Source organism: Elephas maximus, chromosome 4, assembly GCF_024166365.1.
Source record: "Elephas maximus indicus isolate mEleMax1 chromosome 4, mEleMax1 primary haplotype, whole genome shotgun sequence".
Classification (NCBI taxonomy): Eukaryota; Metazoa; Chordata; class Mammalia; order Proboscidea; family Elephantidae; genus Elephas; species Elephas maximus.
In genome coordinates this window covers 63,929,193-63,944,893 of record NC_064822.1, presented here as the reverse complement: position 1 = coordinate 63,944,893, position 15,701 = coordinate 63,929,193, and the positions used below count along the sequence as shown (strand labels likewise).

Sequence of the window (15,701 nt, the reverse complement as noted above, 5' to 3'; positions counted from 1 at the left end):
AGAAGCCGAAAGAGGCAAGAATTTTCTCCCAGATTGGACAAAGAGAGCCTTCCCCTAGAAACTAGTGCCCTGAATTCAGACCTCTAGCCTCCCAAACTGTGAGAAAGCAGCCCTTGTGGTACAGTGGTTAAGTGCTCAGCTGCTAACCTAAAGGTTGGTGGTTCGAACCCACCAGCCTCCTGAGGAGAAAGATGTGGCAGTCTGCTTCCATAAAGATAAAAAAAAAAAACCCGGGCCGTCAAGTTGATTCCAACTAATGGCTATCCTATGAGACAGAGTAGAGCTGCCCCCATGGGGTTTCCAGTGCTGTAATCTTTACGAAAGCAAACTGCCATGTCTTTCTCCAGATGAGTGGCTGGTGACTTCGAACCACTGACTTTCAGTTAGCAGCCAATAACTTAATCACTGGGTACAGCCTTGGAAACCCTATGGGGCAGTGCTACTCTGTCCTACAGGGTCACTCTGAGTCGGGATTGACTCGACGGCAATGAATTTTTTTAAACTGTGAGAAAAAATAAACTTCTGTTTGCTAAACCCACCCACTTGTGCAGAGGCTCATCTAAGGTATGCAGGTATGGCACATGCCCTGGGCACCACTTGAAAGGGAGGGGGCACCACTGAGCAGTTTTGATTAACCATTTCAGTTTCCATTGCCAGCTGTGAGAGATTATTCAGCAAGTTAAAACTAATACTTTCATTTTTGAGATCCTCTGTGGATCAAGGCAGACTGTGTGATCTTGCTCTGCTGAGTGTAGAAAGAGAAGAAACTGAAAAAAATGACTTTGAGCACATCATAGACCAACTTTCATCAATGAAAGCAAGGAAGGTGCAGTTGCAATATTCATGTAGTGCCATAATGTGTTAAGTAAAAGGTGAATGAGCTTAACTTGTGTTTCGAGCTGATATTATGGTAAAATTATCTAAAAGATGGGTGTCAGATGTGTGGACAGGGACGCAATTTCTGTGCTTGCCATAAGCGCCATTTTCTGTAGATATGCCTCGGTACTTGTGGTATTTCTGTTACAGCAGCACTCATAACTAAGTTCTTCTGGTTACTTCATACTGTGTTTACCCTCAGTCTAAGGTCAACTGTTGAATTTAGCCTTTATGGTCTATGGAAGATCAAAGTCCTTTCTTGATGGGCAACAAATCAGCCCCTTCAGGCTTCTGGCAAAAACTGCTCTCCTGAAAGCCACAAGTTCAGTCAAATAGGCAGGAGTCCCCAAAACTGTTACTCTCAGTCCCCAGCTTTCATAAGACACCCTGTTTGGGCAACTACCACCCAACCCTAAGATAGCTCTCCTGTCCTCAACATTGAAAACGCTGGTTTCTAGTCTGTGGTCATTTCTCATCACTAATTATTTTTGTGAGAAGGACTTGTTTTTTTTAATTTCCCTTCCCCTAGAAAATAGAAAGGAGAGTCTTTGCGCCCTTCCCTACTGGATGTTCAGCTACAACATCTTGGTATGGTACAGTGTTCAATCCAGAGACAATACTGCTGCCTGACTGACAAACTGGCCAAAACCACTGAGAAAACAGATAAGGGCATGTTGAATTTCTTTTGTTGTTCTTTTTAATTATTATTGAGCCATAACATTGTATTATACAAATAAGTATCACGGACAATTTTCAGGGGGCACACTGAAATAATTTGTACTTCAACAGTTTATGCTTAAAGGTCTTAAACAGCCAAATTCTAACTGTTGCTCGTCGACTTCTAAATGAGGATCATGTATGTCTAATGGGTTTCAAAAGCAAAATATGGTAGCTTGTGCTAGTGATGTTCATGCTAATCCACAATACTTAGCACCCTCCCCTTCAGTAAATTTCGATTGGAAGACAGGAGAAAAGCTGAACTCTCCATTTTCATGACAAATAAATATTAACTAGCAAATGCCTGAATTTCCATGACACAATAGCACCCCCCATCCCATTCCCTTTCTATGGTTCTGATCTCTTGATGTGGAATAAAGCAAGTCAGCTGGAATGCTTTAATATAACTAAAAATGATAAACAGAACGGCAAAGAGGTGAAAGAGAAACAAGAAACCAAGGATTCCCCAACAATAAATTTCAGAGTCAGAACTATAACATCAGGAAAGGGAACACCCTGTTGAATAGTGCAAGATGGGACTGCCCTCCCCATGTTGTTATTTGTAGCAGGTATTCGGGGGGAGGACTCCACAGATTCAGACCACAACTGAATGACCAAGCCAATGCCATGATCAACTGCTACTCCCAGCCAGGTATCCTGAAAACTAAGTTCTAGCTAAATCATACTCCCGTGTCTTCTCTCAGTCACGGTGAAACAGTAAGAATATTGTGAGGAACTGAAAGCAATGGATTGGTCCTACCGATCCAGGAGATTGCTAATGCCCCTTGGAGAGGCTGGTGGTACATATATGGCTTAGTCCATACTGGGGGCGCTGTTTTCCTGCATAGTCTTCATTATCCAATCAATGTAGTTCTTCACCTTTGTGTAGATCCCGTAAGTCCCACACTGGGGGCCCCAGGATGTCAGGCCAGCTACATAGAATTTGGGGTCCTCTTCACTGGGGTCTTGCATAGCAAAGGCCCCACCACTGTCCCCTTCACAGCTATCAACCCCCTTCTCACCTCCAGCACAGATCATGTTATCAGTGAAAATGTACTTCCCTATATCCACTTTGGAATCTTTCCGCTTCACCTCCTGGCACTTTGCTAAGGAAGTTATGGGTAACCTTGCCTCTCAGAGTTGGATAACATGATTTCTAGACTCCGTTCGGCCCCAGCCTGAGATCAGTCCCAGGTATCCCACTGAGGGGCTATATTCTGGGGTAGTGCCTGGCAGACAGATGGGAGAGACAGTGGGTCCCATTTTCACTGGGTCTTTCAGCAGCACTAAGGCAATGTCATTGTCAAAATTCTTTCACTTTTCTGGGTCATCCAGGAATTCCCAGCCAGGATGAATAATCACACGCTCAGCAGTGAGCATCTGGGCATTTTCCAGAACTGAGGTATGCACTGATGTGGAGCCCATACATTACTGGGTCCTGGTTTCCCTCCATGACCTGAACGGTCGTCAGCACCCAGCGCTCGTCAATGAGAGCTCCACCAGCCCGTGGCTTTGGGAAGAAAACTTGCCAGGGGAAATTTTCAATCTTTGCTTCGGATCCTCCAAATATTCTCTGTATTCCCACAAAGGTCTCACTGGGGACTCGGCAGACTAGGAAGGAAAAAGAACAAGATGGGGAGTGAGCAAGAAATAGATGTTGACCTCCTGTAATTCCTCAAATCACTTAAATACTTTTACCTGCCAGGGCAGCAGAGCTCTCTTGCAAGATATAGCCAGCCCTGCACTTGGCCACCCATCTCAGTACCTGACTCATCCTAACTCTACCTAAGGACCAAACATCGCACTTCAGCCAATGCCACAAGCAGGCTCATGGGAGAAGCTAGTTAAACCAAGGCAGTGTGAATAACTGCATCCAAATAAGCTAGTGCCTGACACTGTTGACAGCTTCACTCACAGTCCCTCTAGAGGTACATTCTATCCTCAGGTTCAGCACATGAGTCACATGAGCATATGGGAGCCAGTGCTGGGAAGACAGTCCCTGGCAGCCCTTTCCTCACACAGATAGTGGGAGAGGTAAGCATTCCACCTTCTTCTGACGCCCACACCAAAGGCCTCATCACCTTCTTTTCTGAGTCCAATTTGCAGCTGAGTCCCTCCTCCTAACCCACAGATCAGCCTAAGAGGAGGGCAAACACAGGTGCTTTTTCTTTCCCCTTGGCCTCTGCTCCCCTTTGACTGGGTCCAGGTATGATCCCTTTGGTACTACCAAATATAACTGACACAGAATTTTATTTCAGTTTAAATTGGCTTACCTAAATCCCTCACTAGTCAGCCCGAGTGGACTCTGCATTGAACATATGGGACTTGGACTCAGACAGACCTAGGTTCAAAGCCTGGTCCTGCCCCGTACTAAACTCTGAGTACTTGCTTTAATTCACTCATCTCTAAACTGGGACTAATAACACCTCACAGGGCCATTGCAAGGACTTGATGGAGATAATCAACACAACAAATTAACTCAATCCCTAGTTCTCAATAGTATTTTTGCTACTACCAGAATCATTACTACTCTGGCTTTCCCAGTGCCTTCTCCTGTTCAACTCTGATCTGCCTGCAACCCCTCATTTCCTTTATCCCTCCATGTCATGTTACCATGTAGATTTTAATATAATAACTAGGCTATTCAGCTAGCTTTGTTTCTGAGTGTTGACTCTTCACTCTTAACTTTCATGCCCTGTTCTTAGTAATCCTGCATCCCCTTACCACATCTACATTACCAGACCCACTAGCCCTGACTCTGACACCAACTGTCACTGGCTGACTTTCCTCTTTCCTCTCAGTAGGCCTGACTCAGTGTGGTTGAGGGAATTCCTCAGGGCCCTGGCAGACCCACATCCCAGTGCTATCTCTACTTCATCAAGGTGGACTCTGATAGGCACAGAACTGTTAACTCCTTTCCCAAGAGGATTACAGCTACTTTCAGAAGGTGACTACCCCACTCACTTGCACCTGGGGCTATGGTCTCTACCCAACCCTAAGCCCTGATTACCTGGAACACATTTCGGCAGCTCTGTGCCCAGCACCGCATTCACCCAGCTTCCATTACCACTGCAGTGATACTCCCCTGGAAAAGCACAAGAGATAATCAACACAACCACCACCACATTTCTCTCTTCCTGTCCACCCTTCCTTTCAGACCCTCAGCTCCTCTGAGATTTGAGTAGGTATCACCAAAGCAGCTAGAAAATAATCTTAAGGATATCTCCCAAAAAAATCTCTCTAGCTTCTATCCTGTCCCTGGAGAGGAAGGAAGAGTCTTCAAAGCAGAAGGAAGAAGAAATATGGTAGAAATTCAGAAAGTGCTATGCAAGTGGGAAAAATAAAATAAAGGGAAGTAAAGAGCAATGTAGTGGGATATATTGTGTCTCATCCAGCCCTTCATCTAGCACCACCGAGGCCTCTACATCAAGAAAGCCAAGTCATCACAGCACTACGGTGACTTGAACCTGGAAGTATTGCTCCTATGGCTTTCACATGAAATAATTTGTCAAAAGCTGGTGACTACATGAAATGGATGTTGTAGTGAGAATTCCTGCAGTAGCTGTGAGGCTGAGCTAGGTGATCACTATGACCCACTATAGGTGATCCCAGAGAAACCACTCTGCCCCATATGAAAACCGTATCCTTAGACTAAACCAAGAGGATGTCCCATCTTCCTCATTTCTCCCTGAACTCTCTCAAACCCAGAAAGATCATACTATTCACCTCCATCCCCACCACCTTCTCTCTTGCTTTCTTTCATCTAGTAAAAGAAACTTACCACTTCCTTCATTTTCCATGTGGTAATATGGCTCCTCACAAGTACAGTGAGTGACAGAACCAAATAAAGTACCTTCTGGATTTTGGGCTTTACCATTCCAAATGGGTTCAGGAGTACCACAGTCCACAGCTACAAGAGGAAGGTAGGAGAGTGATGGTCTAGATAACCACTCCCTGCCAGAAAGAGTCATGGGGCCAGTTCCACCCTCCCAGCCTTGTTCCTCACTCCTTCCCTATACCACAACCATAAGCACCTGTGGGATGATCTCCCCATATCATCCTCCCTTTGGCCATGACCTCCAACTGGCATCATTCACTTCCCCAGCGCACTGAGACTTGCCAGTTCAGATGGCCCCTTCAAAGTTACAAGGAGGAACCTGGTTCTCAGTGATTGGTAAAGGCCTCTGTAGAGGCCAGGAATGCATCCATATGGGGCTATGAACTCTACCAATCCCATAGTTCTCTCTTTGGAAGAAACATGCTAGTCTGGCTGACCTGGGACCAGATAAGAGCTGGGACTAGAGAAGCCCCAATGACTGGATTCCCTTCAAAAACCCAGCCCATTCTCTCAAGAGTATAAGAGGAAACCTTGCATTTGAATCATGATGTGCCTACCTTTCAATTCCCTTTGAAAGAAAAAAAGAATCCCCACTTCGAAGAGATACATAAGTTGACATTTCAGTTTCGAATTACTCCACTTTCCTTTGCTTTGACAAGTAGAATAGAAAGAGGTCGAGCTAACATTTCTCTGGAGAATAGACATCACCTTTAACTTAGAAGGGTAGACATGGGAATTAAACCAAAAATAGAAACTATCTCTGGCTTTAGACCACTGAGGAGTCCTCACCTTAGCAGAGTGACCCAAAGCACACAGGATCTGGGGTTAAATGACATCTTTGCCCCACCATATCAGCTACCCATCCCCATCCCCAAGATCTCCATCCCCAAGAAGATGGAAGCAGAAAGAGAATCCCAAGCTGGCCAAGGAGCTCCGTGGCTCACAAGGAAGGACTGAAGACCCTCAGCTGCTCTGCTTATGGAAAAAATGCTATACCTGGCTCAGACAAGGACATTAAGTAAACAATTGGAAAACCCCAGTATGCTCATCCTGACCTAAAGCCAAGGATTGAGAACCCTTAATGGTACTTTACCTCCACAACTTCAAACCCATCCAGACAGGTTATCTTCACCATATTTTTTAACACGTATTTTGCCTTCTCAGGCTCCCAGACAGAACTGGCAATGAATTCTTTAGAACAGGGGATTGCTTGGAGAGGACACAAGTTGAAGAAGAAAATAAATAAATAAATACTTAGTACTTGGAGAATCCCTACTCTATTTACATCATTCTCACACTTTCTAAAATATTTCAGCTGCTCTCAATCCTGATGCCTTACACTCCAATATGGCAGATGTCTAAAATAATATGGCATTACTAATGAAAAAAAAAACCACCCCCAAATTGTCTGTACTCCCAGGATTGAAGGGTTCCTAAAGATTATGTCATTACTAGCAACCACTGATAGGTTTAGAGCTTTCTGTGAAGATGTAACAAAGGTGAAAAGTAACAAAGTAAAGTATTTCAGGATTCATATCCATACAATAGTTTTGATTCTCCGTTGTCCAGAGACTTTGGTACCACCAACAAAACTGCAACTTCTAGGTTACTCACGATCTCCATGGTAACGAAGTTTCCAGCCCTTTTTTTGCCCTTCCTGGTCAGTTCAGAAGATGATATTAAGAGCATTACTCTTTGTTTCAATATTTAGTGGCCCAGTGAATCCACTACCACAGTCAGGACCAAATTGCCGATCTCCTGCAACAAATTGAAAGGAAACAAAAAGATAAAATCAGAAGAGAGGCAGAAAGATTAAAGGAAAGAGGCAAAAAGGAGGGGATAAAGTAACAGACATAATAGATGTAATACAAAATAAGAAGAACAAAAAAAAAGAAATGAAGGGGCAGAACAAAAGATAATTTTGTCTTCAAGGAGAAATCTCTTCATTCGAGTTAGGGAAAAAATTAATCATCCATCATGCACAACCAAACTGTCGGGACAGTTCCCGTCTGAATCCGCTGGCTCCACATCAAAATCTTCTCTCCGCACAGTCACCACCACTTGGAACCCCTCCTCCAACAAAATCTGGTATTCACACCTTGAGTTCTCTGGGTATGGACTGGGATAATTGGGACTTGCAATCTCCCCAATCAGTGTAGTGAATACGTCCCCACTGCAATTGACTAAGAGAGAAAAAAAGAAAGGCAGAATCAAATGTAGGATCAAGCAAAGGACTTCCCTATGATTCCTTCTCCCGTGAACTGACAGTCCTCCATTCAAACTAGCCTGGAATTCATACCCTGACTGGAGACCACATGCAATTACACGACTAATACATATGCGTAGAGATAGCCAATGCCCATTGGGTTTCCATTACTTTGCTTGCGGCAGGGCCTTTCAAGGTTGTGAACAGTCCCAGGTGGACTCTTCAAGGGCATCTATCTCTCTCCTCCAATAAACTAACTTTACCACCTACCCTTGTCTTTTTTTCCTCTTATGGTACCCCCTCAGCTTGTGGATAACTTATAATAGATGCCAAATCAAGGCTGGCACTAAAATGGAAGGGTGGATAAAGCCCTCACTGAGGCCTCAAGCCATTCTAAATCCCAGAGAATGTGCAGCCCTCTTGATGCCAGGCTCACCTCCACAAGTTTTCGTGTCATCATGGAGGAAGTATTCCGGAGGGCAGGAGCAGAAGTAACCACCAATGAAGTTGTTGCAGAAGTGGCTACAAGGGGCATCTGCAAAATCTGTGCACTCATTTATATCTACAGAGAGTAAAGAAAGATTGAGGTTGAGGACAAATATCTAGAAGGAAGAAGAAGGTTAAACCCAAAACTACACGGGTAAGAGAAAGTAAGAAAGACTTGTTGCTTAAAGACCTCAAGGAGGCATTCTTCAGGATGGTATTATTGTCTATTACTCTTACATAATAAGGTTCCAGAGTTGTGCCCTACCATTGCACAGCTACAAGGGAGCTCTCAACACCAGAGACCCTTGATCTTCCTCACATATAGAGCATTCCAGCTCCAGAGACCACACCGTGTAGACTAAATATAATGTCTTCTGAAGGGAGGAAAAATTAGTACATCTATTACTTTGTATGATGTTGGTCCCTCTGTCCAGTCTAAACAATGGTTTTATAAAATCTTCTAACTTCATTTTAATGTGGAAATAAGTATAGAAGCACATGGAATTTGAAGGTTTAAATGCCCTATATTGAATAGGTTTGAATAACATACATTGCCTCTGTGATTCTTGGCAAGTTATTTAACTTTTCTAGTCCTCACTTTCCTTACCTTTAAATGAAGACAATAATACCTACTTTGAAGGGTTGAGAAGGTTGTGTTAACATAGGTGAAAGTCCTAATATAATTCAAATACATAGCAGTCTTCAATTAATTAATATTTATTATCTATTAAGCCATTATAACCATCACCACTAAGATATGATCATATGTTTGAATTTCACAGATGTGATTCATGGAGGAAGCCAAGCCTAATCAACGGTTTGTAAGAATTATAAACCCAATCTTCATTCATTGCATGGCTCATTGTTTTTCCTGCTTCTAACATTTTAGCTGTATCAATAAGGTAGAGACAGAAGGTGATCCATACCTACGGCAACATAGTATGCAGCAAATCCAGTGAAACGCTCTTCATTGGAGAAGTCTGATTTAAAGATCACCTGGAGTTTATTGTATGGGACTTGGAACTCTTCCACAATTGGGGAGTTGCGATTCTTGCTGGTCCTCTGTCCACAGAGTATCCCTTCTTGAAGGCCTCCTGACATTATCTAAGAGAAGAGTCAAAAAGAAACTAAGGGGTCACTGACCTTCTGTTTAGGGTGATAGAAAAATCTGGAAACAGGTAATGGTGATGGTTGAACAACATGACAAACATAATTAACATTACTGAAGTTACATGTACAAAATGTTAAAATGGCGGATGTTTTGTTACACATATATTTACCACAATAAAAAAAAAAGGTGAAATGAAAAAGAAATTAGGAAAGGCTATATTTTCGTATGAAAGTCAGGAAAAAACGGATGGAGACAGAAGAACAACATTTACAACCTGAGGACTATTTCGCTCCGGTTCATCACATACCTGTGGCACTCCATCTATACCCCTCTCATCCCACCATCCTGGCCCTGGTTTCCCATTTCTAATCTTCATGTGCTCATAATATACCTGCACTGAGTCATATGCACAGTTCTCTGAGAGCTCTATGTCCAGATGGGTGAAGTAGAGATGAATCCCGTACCCTTGAGGAACTTCTATATCCCAAGATTTCTCTATCTCATTGGGATATGCCTGAGGATAGTTAGGAGACAGGATCTCCCCATACATGGTAGGCTCAGCATAAACCCATGCCAAAAGGGAAAACAGGACAATGCACCTGGAAAAAAAAAGCATAGAGAGGTGAGTGACCCCCACATCAGTGGCCTAGTGCAAAGCTCTAGCATTGGTCATAGGGAGAAGGGAGGGGAAAGGAGAAGGGCAGCCAATGGGCCCTGGAAGAGAATCTTAGGTTGAAATAAAGCCGAAGGCCTAAGTCAAACTAAAATCCAGGCTTCAAATCTGAAAATTTTTCTCAAGAAGATGAAGGGAATGGCATGCATGTACATGTCTGTAGGCCCGTGATCACTTACCACATCTCCGGCGATTTGTCTGACCGTGGGGAGTAGTACGTCTCTTGGTTCTGGTCCTCTGCACCTCTGAACTTTGGAGCTACAGAGGTGGTAGGCCTGCCTGTATTTCTCTAACAAACACAGGCACCTGCTTGGTGGGGGAGGGGTCACTGAGCTTCAGTGTCACCTTCATGAGAATAACACACAGGTTAAGCAGACCCACAACACTATACATCACCATAGGACACACCTATCCTCTCAAAATCTCGATGAAATTTCTAGACTAAAACTTATCTTCCCATTGCTTCTCTGGACCTTCTCCCATCTCTTCTTGTTCTCCAAGGGTGTGAGGACATTCTCCCAGTTTCCTCTTTCCTCTGCTCTCCTCCACCTCAACTCTATCAGCCTCTCTACCACCCTCATATGAAAATATTCCCATTTCCACCCTGATTTTCAGGAATCTTTGCCCATCATCACCAGCCATCAAGGACAGTTCTCCCTTCTTTCTTGGCATTGAGTCCCCATGTCACTTCAGACCAGCTCCCTTTATGCTGTTTATGATTGCATGTGTTTCTGATGATGCTCCCATGACCGCTGGTAGAGGAAGAAGCAGTGGCCTTGAGACAAAGGCTATGAGGGCAGAAGCACTGCCTCCCATTGAGACAGGTTTGGGTGGGGAAGGAGAAAAGGGGCAGCTGAATGGTGAGAAGCATAAAAGGAAACAAAAGATATTCTCCCAATTCCCTACATTAATGTTCCAGGGTTGTTTTTTCCCCCTTTACTGAAAAGACAAGAGATCTTCCCACAGTTCCTAGAAAAGTCTTGCCAAATGTTTCTAACCCAAAAAACGATGGCAGGTAGTGGGATGATGTGGGAGTGAGTGGGGTCAACAAAAGAGAAATAGGTTCTCTTCATTCTGTTTCCTTCTTTTCTGCCATCTTTGCCCCAAACCTTCCTATGTGAGGTTTCCTGACTCTTTTTCCTCCATCAAAGCTCTGGCTCTTCGTTTTTAAGGTTTTTACCTTCAGAAGCTGATGGGAGCAAGTGGGCCAGTGGGCATGCTGGGTGACCCTGCCGGCTCCCAGGACAGCAGTGCGGGGCTTGGACGCTCCCTCTGCAGGCACCTCCACCAGCCTCCCTGTTCTGGTTCTGTGCAGATGATTCTCTACCAGCTGGGCCTGTCTGAAATTCCCTGACCTAAACAGAGGGGGGGCTCGGAGACCATGACTTAGGGAAAGGGTAACTCAGCCTTGATCTTGGAGTTCCCTCCGCTTTTGAAACAAAAACTGCATCCTCCTGCCGGACTGGAGATCCCGCTATCCAGGCCTACAGGGGGAGGGAGAAAGGAGGAATGGGGAATTTCACTGATTGCCCAATGCTCTTTTTCAGCCAAGGGGTGTGTTACAGAGTTTTCAGGGAAGTCAGGTGATTTGTGGGAAAAGGAGGAGATTAATAACATGGGGAAGAAGTGAAAGCCAAAAACTCCAACCCTCTAGCTGTGTATGAATCATGATCTAAGGGACAGTAGTTATCAGAAATGGAGGTCGCCTCTGCCTTTAAAATAAATGTAATGGTTCGACAATGACTTAAACCTAGACCCAGGCTGTGTGGAATGATACTGTTTCCTCCTCCCAAAACACCCTTCAAATTTCCAAACATCTAAATTCTATCCACCAATCAAGCCCCAATACAGATACAAGCCACAGCCCTTATCCATAACCCTTGGGACCAGATGTGTTTTGAAATTCAGAATTTTACAGATTTTAAAAACACAGTACAGTGCACTAACTTAACATAGGTAGCACGCCCTATCCCCTTCAATTTCCTGCCCAAAGGCTGGGACAACACTCCGTAATCGAACATTAATATTTCTGCAGCAACTAACAACAACGACAAAGTTCCTGAAGGCAGGTTCATCTTTGTATTCTTCACCCTGCCTAGCAGTGTCATACATACAAATAAGACCATTTGTCATTCTTACTGGCTTCCCAGCATTTGAACATCTTTACCACGTTTGCGGAGTTGCTTGTTGCAGGAGTCTTGGGAGCAGAGCCCGACTCCCAGGAGAGAAGTTCCAGGTACGGGAAGCACATCCCTCACCTCTCTAGTAGCTCTAGATAGGGTTATGGACTCATGCTCCATTCATCAGAGGCTTCTTCCCAGGCTTTGAATTCAGAGGTAATGACACCAAGAAGCAGGGACCATGGAGACTCTGAGGCAGTGGTGATTGCAGCAAGATGGAGGAGAAGGTGATGCTCACGGGAGCACCCACTGAGTGAGCATCACAAGCTAGAGTGTCTAGAGCTCAGCAAAGGCAGAGGCAGAGACAGCAGGCCTGTTCTGACCATTCTGTGACGCTTCTCTCTTGGCACTCCAGCTCTCCTGGCATTTTTGTGAGTCATGTAGGATCTCATTAATAAATTCCTCTTCTGCTAAAATCAGCCTGAGTTGGTTTCTGTTGCTTGTGACTAAGAACAGTGGCTAACACAACCTGCTCAATGAATACCTGAGAAATGTTTGGTTGGATGAATGAGTCAAGGTGAGTTCAAACCATTGACTAACCGCTTTTAGTTGTAGGACTTTAAAAAAGTTGCTTAACCTCTCTGAGCTCCAGCTTCATCATATGTAAAATGGGAAAAATATCATCTACCGCAGGCACAGCCATCATTGTCAGTGCCTGTTGTTGCCGTGATTAAATGAGATAAAGTGTGTTAAGCATTCAACACATGTCTGGAACTCAGTAAGGCCTTAATAAATAAGAAAAAACATTAACTTCATCCCCAAACACCAGCAGCAGCAGTAGCAGCTGCATATCCCTCAGCAAGATCTTCAGAGCCTGCTTCCGTAGACAGTGAGAAAAAAAAAGAATACCTTACCATATTTTCCAGGGTTCCTCTTTTTCCTTCCAAGTTCAACACTGCCTGATTTTGCCAGAAAATTTAGAGTGACTCTCTCCTACACTCACCTGTGTTTCATGTTCCTTTCTCTAATTTTGTCATCAACATGAATATTGTATTTGTCTCTCTAAGTCTCAAGGTCACAAATTACCTTGTAATGGCGTCTCTGGGCCCCACCTCCTTCCCTGGTTCAGCAAGAACTCAGGTTAAGACCTTATACGGTGACAACCTTGTAAGAGCAGGTGGTGTGTAACATAGTCTGTCCAGTACCGTGGGGGTTCACAAAAAACGATGGTGCTTATTATCACCCTCAGAGTCTTCTGAACCCAGTTGATGTGGATAATGCTGATATTCAAACCAGGAACTATGACCTTGTCATGGATTGAATCGTGTCCCCCAAAAATATGTGTCAACTTGGTTAGGCCATGATTCCCAGTCTTGTGTGATTGTCCTCCATTTTGTGACTTTCCTATGTGTTATAAATCATAATCCCTGCTGTGGTTTAAGAGGGTTAGCATGGGATGCCACACTCTTGGTCAGGCCACATCCCTGATCCAATGTACAGGGAGTTTCCCTGGGGTATGGCCTGCACCTCCTTTTATCTTACAAGAGATAATAAGAAAGAGAAGCAAGCAGAGTGGGGGACCTTTTACTATCAAGAAAGCATGCCGGGAGCAGAGCATGTCCTTTGGATCCAGGGTTCCTGCACAGAGAAGCTCCTAGGCCAGGGGAAGATTGATGACAAGGACCTTCCTCCAGAGCCAACAGAGACAGAAAGCCTTCCCTTGGAGTTGATGCCCTGAATTTGGATTTCTAGCCTACTAGACTGTAAGACAATAAATTTCTCTTTGTTAAAGCCATCCTCTTGTGGCATTTCTGTTATAGCAGCACTAGATGACTAAGACAGACCTTATATGTTAATATTGAAAGTAACAAACACACATAAATATGTATATAAATGTGAATTGGACACTTTAGAAAATAATCAGGAATGTTGCTTAGAGTCATAATTATCATATTCACAATCTTAGCGTCTCTGGGGGCGCTGAATAAATAGCATCCCTCTTCCCTTTACAAGTTCCAGACAAATTGAGAAATAACGCGTTAGCAGATGAAGGGCAAAATATACCCTTAACAGTGATAAAGGCTAAAGCAGAGGAAGTAGCTTAGTGCAAAAGCCAAATTGGGGGGGGGGGGGGAGGGGGGTACTAAGTGATTCCCCAGAATAGACAGCGTTACCCTCAAGACAAAGGTAATGCTGGACCAGGGAGACCCCAAAACGAAGAAAATATGCTCCCTATGGACAATTCGTTCCCCAGAGGAACAAAGGCCAAGCTGAGGAAAGCAGGCCCAATTATTTTTCCCATCTTTATTGACTAGGATAAGTGACTCTACCTCCCCAGGACAAAGTGACTGATGGAATGCAGAGGGTCAGAAGTGTCACATCATGGAGCTCTCACCATCAGTCAGATGTATCGTAGTAGGAAGGACACATTTCTCCCTAGTGTTCCCAGCTTTTTCTTCTTTAACCTCTTAGGTTTGACAAGTAAGCATATGATCGACCCAGGCTGGACTGTCTGCTTAGGGAGGAGATCAGTGGCCTAAATCAGGTCATCCTGCTCCCGTGTTCACAAGGCTGCTCACCCAATGACTCACACTGCTCCTTTTGGGTGTCCTCTGGCACTGCTGGTCAACTAAAATCCCAAAGTAATTCTAAACAATACATTAATATTAAATATATTCTATACCCAAGGCTGAAAAGTCAACTCCCATTCCATTTTCCATCTGAAATTTTATTAAGCTATGTTATCTAAGACGGCTATCAGGCTCTGTAATGAGGTTAATGATGATATTAAGATACTCCAGTAACGAAATGCCTATAATAAAGAAAAAAAAAAAAGAGGTGACTCAAATCTGAACAACAACCAAAAAAAGCTATACCAATATCAAACCCCCAAATTAAAAGTTCAAATCCCATTGTTAAATAGATTTCAAAGACATTAAAACCGAAAAAAAAAAAAAAAAAAAGCAAATTGGTTACTGTCAAGTCAATTCTGATTCATAGCAGCCTTATAGGATTGAGTAGAACTGCCCCGTAGGGCTTCCAAAGAGCAGCTAGTGAATTCGATCTGCTGACCTTTTGGTTAGCAGCTGAGTTCTTTATCACTGAGCCACCAGGGCTCCATCCAAAAACATTAAGTTGAAAGTTACTGAAGTCTGAAATCAAATTATCTTTCCCTTAAGTCCAGATTCTAAAATTCTTAAAGTCCCAACACCGACATTCCCAATTTTTATTTAGTTCAGTCTCACCTAGAGAGTTTTCCATCCCTGGGTAGAGTCTTGGTTCATTCAGTAGCTGCAACCTGAGCTGGAATGGGTTAGTTCCTCCAATGCTTCACAGATTATTAGGGCAACTGTGGAAAGGAACAGTCCCTGCTGCACACCCCCTCCCCACCCCAAGCTCAGCGTCTCCCATGGATGTCTGGACTCCAGGAGAGTGAAACTTCCTCTTTAAATAAATGCCAGAATCTGACGGATAATGCAGAAAAACCTCCCCGGCCAGGAAAACCGAGGTGCCCTGTGCTGGGCCCTTCCCGATGCAGGACAGCAGGTCGCAGCACTAACAAGGACTTCAGAAATAAAACCAAATCCCCAAAAGTTTATGCACTTCCTGCACTTACATCCATGCGCTCCCCCCCACTTTCCCACCTTCTCCCTGCCCTCTTAAAACTCTGAGGA

At 44.0% G+C, this 15,701-nt stretch overlaps 1 protein-coding gene across 1 annotated transcript; it reads right to left on the bottom strand.

The window, feature by feature from the left end:
• Positions 1-1,542: 1,542 nt before the first annotated feature.
• Positions 1,543-10,258, bottom strand: LOC126076232 (complement C1s subcomponent-like). Its single transcript, XM_049884811.1, is given in 13 exon segments — positions 1,543-3,016; positions 3,018-3,204; positions 4,604-4,678; positions 5,375-5,503; positions 6,043-6,121; positions 6,525-6,640; positions 7,046-7,200; positions 7,416-7,614; positions 8,074-8,199; positions 9,050-9,227; positions 9,626-9,833; positions 10,087-10,196; positions 10,253-10,258. Coding segments are annotated over 13 exon segments (2,178 nt in total). The 3' UTR covers positions 1,543-2,406.
• Positions 10,259-15,701: the final 5,443 nt, after the last annotated feature.